A 10889-nucleotide genomic window follows, 5' to 3' on the forward strand; every position below is an offset into this window, starting at 1 on the left:
ATGCTAAAACAATAAGCGACATCGAAATCGGACTAATTGAAGTTCACCAGTCCTTTGTTCTTATGAGCCAAACCGAAGAAATATGCAAATGAGGTCATTAGCATGCATGTGCCCCATCATCACTTGGCACAGGTAAAATTGAATCAGACACCACACACATACTAAGCGACATCGGAATCGGAGCTTACTTTCTTGGTCAGGTTCCTTTTTTTAGGGGGGGGGGTGTTGAAATGACGGGAAACAGCCCTCTATAACCTATACATACGTCCAACCGAACGCTAAATCAACATAAATAAACCGGTACTACAGTGTGTATAAAAAAGGGAAAGATTTGAAAAGTCTGTAAAATATTTGTTTCAAATTTTAATGTTTCATTGTATAAGAACGATTTGGGCCAAGATGAAAAAGAAAGGCATAGGAAGGAACCTGAAAATTTAAACAGAATGATATATTTTCTGAAAATCATCGATAAAATAAGTATTTCACATTTCCATTTTATTTCTAATCGCTCACGGATATTAAAGGAAAATACGCCACTGATTACCAGTAAATATTGTGTTTAAAGCAGCCACAGTTTAAGCAAATTAACCTTTAGAAAACAGATTTACCATGTTTACTCTTAAAAGTGCTCTTATTTCCTGGAGATAGATGTAGAGGGTATTACAAAACATTCCCGATAAGCTGACATGATAATTATGTATGATTATTTTTACAACGATTATACACATTATGATAATCTATTGAAATTAACTGTAAACTGCCAACACGTCACTTGATAGGTGAAACGACCCCCCCCCCTTCCCCCATTAGATCATAACAATAATTTTGAATAAATAAGTATGAAAAATGAACAAATGATAATAATTTCAATACGTACTTTCGAATGAGTGGCGTTATGAGCAAGCATCGCGGAGAAATTATCATTCATATCCTCTCCTTGGCCCGAAGAGATAGCGATCCATGCTGATCTCAGAGTGGATGAGGAGCACATGAAGTCAGCCAGGTCCTCTGAAGCAGTCTTTCCACATGCCTTTTCAATGACAAGATTTTCCAAGTATGCACATCATTTATAAGAAAAGATAACGCCATAGTATGTGGGGGAGATAATCAAAGATCGATTTTACTCGATAATTCAATTCATTATTTACGTGTATCTTGTTAAATTATGGTGTGGAGTAATTGTCCAAAAGATGGTACATGTACATTGGGCTTTACCTTGATCATAATAGAGATGAAACATTTCGGGTTGATCATCTGGTGCATGTAGGTACTGAATATGGAAATATTGAAATTTGACACAGACCACCTGGCACTGATGACATTCAGAAAACAATTAAGCAACAGACTGTGCCTGTCACAGTCTCTGGAGCATGGGACTTCTCTACACGGAAGCCGATTTAGCATTTTTAAGCAATGCCTCAAATATTGAAGATTCGGGGGGATGGCGGAGATAGCTAAATATCAGTCTTTGAAACTTTACCAAATGACGTAATTTTTATGGTACTGTCATCTAGAGGGTCCTATCAACTCGATTCTTAGGGCTAGTCATAGATGAACAACTATCTTGGAAACCGCACAGTCGACAATGTCTGCAAAATCATTGATCGGAAAACTGGTATCCTTGATAAATTAAACACTTGCTACCAAACACTATTATGTTATCCGTGGATTCTGCATTAATCATTCCTTACCTAAATTACGGAATTATAGCTTGGGATAATGCAGCAAGTTTGCTAATTAATGGATTATTTATATTGCCCCCCTTAAAAAATGAATAAATAAATAAATCAAAATAAATAAATTAATAAAATAAAAATGGAAAAAAAATCGTATAACACATACACGTAATCTAACCCTTTTCATTAACCGCGAAAAGGGACATCATTCGCTAAAAAGACGTTTGTTCGACTAATGTATGGGTCCTGAAGTATTTATCATTTTTGAATGATAAAAAACAAATGAATTGAATTCACATTAAAAAAATTGAATTATTTCTCTGAATGATTTCTCGACAATTTGATTACCTAGGTATAACTTATTGCGCTAATTAGGAAGCCTATACTTAATAGCGTACAATATGATTTATTTTTATACATAATTTCAGACCATTGACTTATATTAAAATATACCCATTGCTTAACTGTATTTTTGTTTGTTTGTTTTTTCATTTAAAAAATGAGAAAGATGCAATACACGATGAAAGCTCTGCTTTTCAGATGGTCCTCCCTCCCTTTCAGTTTATTTCTCATTTTTATAATAAAATTGTCCACTGTAATATGTTATTTTTTGGTGTATACTTCAAATGTGATTATATATGTCTATGTCAATTATAGATATGCAAAATCGAAAGTGGAAAATAAAAACAATTGACATGAATTTTGATGGATTATAGTCAATCCAACGCAATGGCATTAAGCCATTCTGGTATGCATAAACAGATAGCCTGACCCCAAAAAACATAGGGTGAAACACAACAATCAGTTTTTAAAAAATATCCAAATGAAGAATTGGCGAAAAAAATGTGATGTACATGTCATATGACATACATGTAGTGTTTTATATGCCATTTATGTTACATTTGGTAACACCATGTACATCAGCTGAAAGGCATTCATGACAGATATGTCATATATAATGTTTAACATCAGAAGCCCACTTCTAATGACACTAGTATATATGTATATATATATATATACTGTTGCCTGAAGATCGCATCTGCGTGAAACTTCGAGTAGCAAATCAATAAAGTACTGATGAACCACACGTTATCTGTGTAACTTTATTTATTTTATATATATGTATATATATATATATCCAATGAACCATAATATGATTAAACCTATTTTTAGCATTAAAACAGGGTTTGGTAATATTGCCTTCAATTCTACAAAAATATGTTTTAATTTGGAAAAGCAAATTGTCTTACCCCAAAAGCATATAAATAGACAGCAAAAGCATAGAAAAGGCCCATCAAATAAAGAAATTGCGGATAACTTTTTTCCCCTTTTGGTTCGGGAGTGTGTTACACCCACAAATGTAATAATCGCCCACAAATGTAATAACGCCCACAAATGTAATAACACTTTACCCACAAATGTAATAACACTTTACTCAGAAATGTAATAATTTCACCCACAAATGTAATAATGCACTTTACCCACAAATGTAATATTTTTTTATCCTACACAAATGTAATAATGACTTCACCCACAAATGTTATAAATTTGAAGGGATCTTTGGCAAATCCGTTCTAAACTAAAATCCTATAGTAATGCGTTCATATAGCACACAAGTGCAAAGTCTCTTTTCTTGACCCGGTTAATTAAAAAAAATGTAATATAAGTCCAAAGTCTTTATTCCAGACCCGGTTGTTTAAAAAATCACAATATGAGCCCAAAGTCTTTATTCCAGACCAGGTTGTTTAAAAAATGATACATGTATTAAATATACGTATTTATATATTTATGTATTAAATGTTATGTTTTGTTCGTTTTTACATAGAAAAAAGGGGGGAAAATAAAATTATAATAATGAATAAAAACAAGGAATGGAATGGATAATATAAGTACAAAGTCTCTTCTCTAGACCCGGTTGTTTCAAAAATTGTAATATACACTGTAAACCCAAGGTCTCCATTCCAGAAGAAGGTTGTTTAGAAAAAATATAATATAAGTCCAAAGTCTTTTTTCCAGACCCGGTTGTTTCAAAAATTGTAATATACACTGTAAGTCCAAAGTCTTTTTTCCCGACTCGGTTGCTTCCAAAAATGTAATATATGATTGTGATCGTAAACAAACCACCACAAACATGCCGTCGGAGCCTATTGCTTGCCTCGCCTTGGCTGAGAAAGTAGATCTATGCACGTGTTGCACAGCTCTCAATCAGCAAGGCGAGCAAGGAAGGAATACCATTACATGTGTTTGAGATGGTTTGTTTGCAATGACATACAAGCACGGACCTATAATAGCTCTATGCATACAAGCTCCGCATGTTAGGGGTGATACATCTCATTTTAATTTACCTAAACGTTTTCCTTCAAAAAGGTTTTATCGTAATTTAAAAAATAATACGAGATGTTAGTGTATTTTTATATAGTTAAATAATTCCCCGATTTTCGTCATTTTGTCAAATTAATGAGATAAAAACGTTTTAACAAGTTCTTTGGTACTTTAAATTGTCAGTGTACCAAGTGCCATTTGTAATATATTCAGCATTTTCTTTGCCACAATTCCAATAATCCCAATGGCCTAAGATATTATTTCTGGGGTTATATTGGCCCGTCAAGTAAAGCGAGAGAGAAAGAGATAGGATGTATGTGATCAATAAGTGAAAAGATAGGAGAACAAATATTTGAAATGACCGAAAGAGAGACAGGCAAAAAAAAGAAAACCGTCGGCGGATTCAGGTCCATCAACATCTTGAGGTTTGATCTTTCCAGGGGACAAACGTCTTTAAATATGGTGTAGTCTTTTCTCTAGACCCAGTTATTTCAAAATAGAAAATTATTAGAAACGATATAAATAGACAAACAATATTAACAAAGACGCCACAATATCATTGATGTAGAATAACGTTATTCGTGTTTTTTTTTGGGGGGGGGGGTTAAGGCGCGTACCATTCAGATCTGAATATTTACGCCTTTTATTAATTTGTCGTTTTTGTGGTATGCGTTATCACAGGGTTTTCACAGTTTGGGAGTTGCTGGTGTCTAAAGTTTTAATATTAATATTTTGCTTAATTTGTATTTTTAAGAGAACTGGGTGTGGGGTAAAGACAACTCTATAAACCCAAGCATTTTAAGTGGGTTTAATTTTAAAGATTGGTCTTAGCTTTGATTTTTTCTCTCAATCATTTGTTTATCTTTTAAATAATTGGGTCAAGACGAAGGTCTAAGCATAATACTAATGTTATTCAACAGGAATAAGAATATGAAAAAGGCTTATTTAAGATTGTTTAAATTCATTTATAAATGACTGGGTCTGGAATAAAGACAAAGCTCTAAAACATGTGCTTTTTTACTTGGTCTTAATTTGGAGGATTGTTGGTTCCTACATTCGTTGTGGGGGTTGGGTTTTATTGTTTTTTTTATTCTCGAAATAAATGTGTGTTGAGGAAAGTCTACAATTTATCTGCATGTCATTCCACAGTAGTTAGATTATTGGGTAGTCGATTTAGAATATTTGTAAAAACTTTTTTTTCTTTAATAATAGCCAAGTCTGGAGAAAGGACGTTTGCTTTACCCATGCATAATTGCAATGGTTTGTAGGGGTCACAGTATGATTATAAAAAAATCTGGGTGTGGGGTAAAGACATAATTTTTTATAGGATATAACTCTTGAAAATTGGTTTTACATTTTATTTTCTTTTTTAATTCATTTTTAGATAACTTGGTCTGGAGGAAAGAGTACGTTTTAAAACTCTTGTTAATTCCAAAAGAATATGATAGGGTCTTATGTTAGAAGATTTTTTTTGTAATGATTAGGTCTGGAATAAAGACAAAGTTCTAAACCTCTTTTTAAAAAACAGGTTCTTAGGTTAAAGGATTGCTTGGTCTTAGATTTGGAGTTATTTCCATTTAATTTTAACGTTATTTTGAAAAAAAAGCAAATGACTGGGTTTGGGTGAAAGACTACGCTATATGTCAATGTTATCCAGCATTAATAAGATTATGGGGTCCTTATACGTTTTTTTTTTGTATTGTTATTTATAATTTTTTAATAACAAGGTTTGGAGAAAAGGCTAAGCTCGATTTTCTTTTTTTTCACTGGAATATCATTATGGTATCTTAGTTTGGACTTATATTATTGATTTTTTAAACAACCGGGTCTGGAAAAAAGACTTTGGACTTAAATTATTATTTTTGAAACAACCGGGTCTGGAATAAAGACTTTGGGCTCATATTGTTAATTATTAAACAATGGGGTCTTGAATAAAGACTTTCGATTTATAGTATATTTTTTAAACAATCGGGTCTGGAATAAAGACTTTGTATTTATGTTATAATTTTTGAAACAACCAGGTCTGGAGAAAAAAACTTTGGGCTCATATTGTTAATTCTTAAACAATGGGATCTTGAATAAAGACTTTGGATTTATATTATGGTTTTTAAACAACCGGGTCTGGAAAAAAGATTTTCGACTTATATCAAACCACCGAGTCTGGAGAAAAAACTTCGGACTTATATTATCATTTTTTTAAACAACCGGGTCTGGAAAAAAGACTTTGGACTTATATTATAATTTGTTAATTGACCGGGTCAGGAAAAGAGACTTTGCACTTTTGTGCTATATGAACGCATTGCTATAGGATTTTTAGTTTAGAACGGATTTGCCAAAAATCCCTTCAAATTTATATCATTTGTGGGTAAAGTCATTATTACATTTGTGGGCGATCAAAAATTATTACGTTTGTGGGTAAAGTGCATTATTACATTTGTGGGTAAGGTGTTATTACATTTGTGGGTAAAGTGTTATTACATTTGTGGGCGTTATTTCATTTGTGGGTGTAACAGGGTGGCGGCCAGTTTGAATTTAGGCCCGGCACACTTCTTTCTCGGACGCAAGACAAACAAAAAATATTGTCATTTCATGTTAAAATACATAAAAAGGAATTAAAAACAAGTGGAACGACTCTGGCAGTTTCGTGAGCATAACGCAATTGGATTTAGCTGCAGTGTTTCCTTTGAAAACAGCTAATGAATAATTATTCACAGAAGAAGACACTAATATGATGATAAAATATTATGTCCATTGACCCAAAATGACCTTTGACCATGATCATGTGACATAAGACAATGTGCTAAACAATAATTCATACTTGCTTACCCTAACGTCGATGTTTCATGAGCTAGATCCATAAACTTCGTTAGTTAAGATACAAATTTAACCTATACTCCCAACACGGCCAGAGTTCATTGACCTTTAAATTACCTTTGATCTTTGCCATGTTCCTGAAACACACACTGGTTATTTAGGAATACGTTGTTGCTCTTATGCACAAGTTTCATCGAGATCCATAGACTTTTGAAGGTATAATGACAATTTCACAAATACCCCAAACACTACCAAAGTTTATTGGCCCTAGATGAACTTTGACCTCATTCATGCGATCTCAAACTCACACATGATATCTATTAAGGATCCATCGTTGTTCTTACGTCCAAGTTTTATGAACTAGATCCATAAACTGTCAAAGTTAAGATAACATTTCAAAAACTTAACCTCGGTTAAAGTTCATTGACCCTAAATGACCTTTGACCTTGGTTGTGTGACCTTAACCTCAGGCAGGATGTTAAGTATACTTGACTGCTCTTATGCCGAAGTTTCATGAACTAGGTGTATATACTTTTTAACTTATGTTGACATTTCAGAAACGGTCAAGATTTGAATGTTGACGACGCCGCCGTCAGAAAAGCGGTGCCTATATCTCGCTCTGCTTTGCATGCGATACAGAAAAGTGATGGCGTATCGAAATTACAAAATTGGGATGTTTGATCCATATATAGCCCACTTTTGATTTTTTTGCTATTTCATCTGCAATTGTTAAAACAAATTTGTCGTCAGAGTAAGTTTCTTTAAAATTTGACTGTTGCAGTTCCTAGAGAATTGCTTTGAAAATTTACATACCATTTTACGATGATTCATGATAAATATATGCCCCGCTACTGTGTGCGCCGGTATCTCCTCTCCGATCACAAGTGTGTTGCTGGATGAAGTCGATAGATGATCTGCCACAGCTTCAGCCACTGTTTGGTCTTGACTCTCATATGCTACATCAATAATGAAGTCATCATCGTTATGCCAATATACAATTGATCGCGTTGTCGTTGATGCTATGAGACGAGTTATGATATCCAATCCGACCTCTTTCTGTTGGGCCGAGGTGAAGTACAGAAGCTCACGGAATTCCATTGCTTTTCCGACTATATCCTCCATCAACCTGTCGTACTCGCTTCTGTTTGAGTTGTGAAGAGATGTCAGATACATTCCTGCTAGATACTCCTGAAACAGCTTATGAGGGAACTGGACAGATGAGACTGCAACATGAAAATGGTGTGTTCTCTCTCTCCGAGAAGGAGTTTGCGTTTGTTTAGTGAGTACCCCAACTTGGCAACCTGTATCCACAGAACCCGGTAAGCTCTGAAAGTCCTGTTCAGTGAACACTAACTTTCGGTCATGAAGCCCCTGCAAGGCTATACAACCGATATCGGATAGATGACGTAGAATGTCCTTCCGTGTCCTATCCATTTTTCCACCGACATCAATTGCAGACGTATCGAGCTTGGAAAGATAATGGTCAACCAAGAAGTGGACCATCTCCTCAAAAAGTTGGGAAAATGTTTGCAGTTTGGACATTGCAGTGCGGCGTTCACCGTCAAAGTCTTTCCACATGACGCACAACATTGCTGCGTATATTGGAAACGGGGCCATGTTTTCTCTGATTACATCGTTGGTTGATATGAATTGGTTCAATTGCTCAGCTGAAGCTCTGTCTGGATGAAAGAACTTAGTGATGTAGGAAGACAGGTTGTCAGCAGAAAAACCTTCGACGGCAATAAAAGCATATAACTTTCTAAGCTCTGTAATCTTCCTTATCTCATCTGATCTCCATCGTCTTGATGTGATTAGTACTTTCCCCGACTTGAACACCCGATTGAGGACGATCAAAGCGACTTGGTGATAGTTTAGATCGCTAGCTAACTCGTCAAGGCCGTCCATAAGAAGAAAGACGTCTTTCTGGTGGGAGAAGACATACTTGTTTAGCTGCATTGCTGTGACATTAATGTCGTCAGGGAGGTAAGACATTATAATCTCTCCAATAGTTTTTTGATTTACTTCACGAAGGAGGATGAGAAGTACTAGTTTGAAATCTTGGTAGCCTGCTCCCCGAATCCAGTCCCAAACGATCTTTGCACAAAGAGTTGTCTTCCCCACACCACCTTCACCTTCAACTAGCAAACGTCTAGGAAGGACTCCGTTGACTTCAGTCTTGAGCAGGTCAGCGTAGAGTAGCGGTGCTGCCTTGCGGGTTGTTCCTTTATCTTCTTCTATCAACGTTAAATTAGTGAAGATCCGGTCTAATTGAAATAAAAGGGCGTTGTTCAGTGGATCGGCTTGAATCTGACAGTGATGAATTGAAGAATATTTTTTTACCTCTTTGATGACCCGTTGGATCTCATCTTCTGTCAGTGAGGGTATATGATTACCGACCTGGCCTATTACGAGAGAGGGGAAAAAATGTGTAAAGTCATAGAATAATGCAATCCGAATGAATATGAGTGGCCATTCTGTGATGTGTTTTATTCAAGTGACTTTGTCACATGTTTTTTTTTTTGAGGGGGGGGGTTGAATGAAGTATATTTGGAAAGTACTTATTTGTAGCATATATGGACTGAGAAAGAATAACTTTAGTCTCTTAAGATCATTGTCCTGTTAATTCAAGATTTATTAAATATCACCAGATCGTCATTTGCAGTATTCCTGTATTTTTTTTTTACTTATTCTTTTAATATTAATTTTATCGTTATCATTATTATTATTAGCATTTAGAATTTCATCATCATCATGACTCATCTTCAAGCTCTCACTGTTATCCCTAAGATCGTTATCAGGCTATCATTATTATCATTTCTCCACGTGACAGTTACGGAGGTGGTTGAATAATACTGACAGTGGTAATCACCTTTTTGTACACTGTCGGCCAGTTGTACCAGACTGATGTCTTTTAACTTGTTTGATAGTATCTCCCTCGCTTCTTGTTGCCGTACTGTCTTCAACCACTCGCAAAGCATCTTGTATGTAGATAGCATTATGTTGCCAATGTTGTCTTCCTTGAATCGACTTAGTTGAGCCTCAGTAAATCCTAAAGCTAGTCCAACCTTCCTGAAGTCTGATGGATCCATACCGTCAGCAAGGAGATACAATTCATGCTCACTTAGATATCCAAGCCTAAATTTTATAAAAAGACATCAGAAAAAACACAATAAGAATCAGAAAGTTGTTCCAACGTTACTCTTCTATTTGTTCACTATGTTTTGGGAAAGATCCTTAACATGGATTATGAAAAAAGAGCATTCCATGTAAATAAATAAAGTTTTACCCTCCTGTTATAAAAAAAATAATATAAAATAATCTATGCACAAACTCGACTAAAACCAGCCTTTACAAGTGTTTACGTAGTTAAGCGTTACCTTTGAATTCCGTCGAATATAATTTGGACTATACACGAATGTGATCATCCATAATTGAAATTAGTCAATTAATTGTGTAGTCACTGTCACACTAATGACCTAAATTCTAAATGCTTACTTGGTATTTGGACCCGGGTTGGGCTCCACGTCACCAGACCTCAGTGGGAGCACGTTCGCCATATCGAAAGAGCAATTCATTTTTATGTCATATTCATCATCATGGGATAAAGGTGATATGCCATGTCCACTGTGTTCAGAGATATGTATTCCATGACACTCTGCGACCTTTTGAATATAAAGAGAGGAAGAGATAGATGGAACAAAAAGACAATGGTAATACACAATATCCTCTGCAAAATGTATTATGTACTTGTATAAATTACACATATTTCCCACTGTTTTTTTTTTTTGTTTTGTTTCAGGAGATGTTAATAAACCTTATTACACGACTCTTTAAAGGACGATTTGTATTAATCTGTGTTTGTGGGGGGGGGGGGGTTAAGTGGCTGTACCCAAATAACGAACTATATCTTAAATTATATTAAATGTATACTTTGATACGATGTCCAATATATCGAATTGGTACAACCATTTTGTATTGTTCACTAATAAGTCTAGAAGTTCTTATTATCGATAATAATAACCTATATTAGGCGCTTACAACAGGCACTTCTTAACGCACTGTATAATTCTGCTTTTA

At 35.0% G+C, this 10889-nt stretch overlaps 1 protein-coding gene across 1 annotated transcript in view; it reads right to left on the reverse strand.

The window, feature by feature from the left end:
* The window catches only part of LOC121414199, a 32492-nt gene extending 22022 nt beyond the window's left edge, over positions 1 to 10470 (reverse strand). The window contains exons 1-4 of the mRNA XM_041607279.1: positions 10308 to 10470; positions 9682 to 9947; positions 7626 to 9214; positions 878 to 1018 (exon numbers count right to left, since the gene is read on the reverse strand). Coding sequence (XP_041463213.1) covers positions 878 to 1018; positions 7626 to 9214; positions 9682 to 9947; positions 10308 to 10387 — 2076 coding nt within the window. The 5' untranslated portion in view covers positions 10388 to 10470. The remainder of the gene's footprint in view (positions 1 to 877; positions 1019 to 7625; positions 9215 to 9681; positions 9948 to 10307) is intronic.
* Between the last annotated feature and the right edge of the window lie 419 nt (positions 10471 to 10889).

Source organism: Lytechinus variegatus, chromosome 4 (genome assembly GCF_018143015.1).
Source record: "Lytechinus variegatus isolate NC3 chromosome 4, Lvar_3.0, whole genome shotgun sequence".
NCBI classification, from domain to species: Eukaryota; Metazoa; Echinodermata; class Echinoidea; order Temnopleuroida; family Toxopneustidae; genus Lytechinus; species Lytechinus variegatus.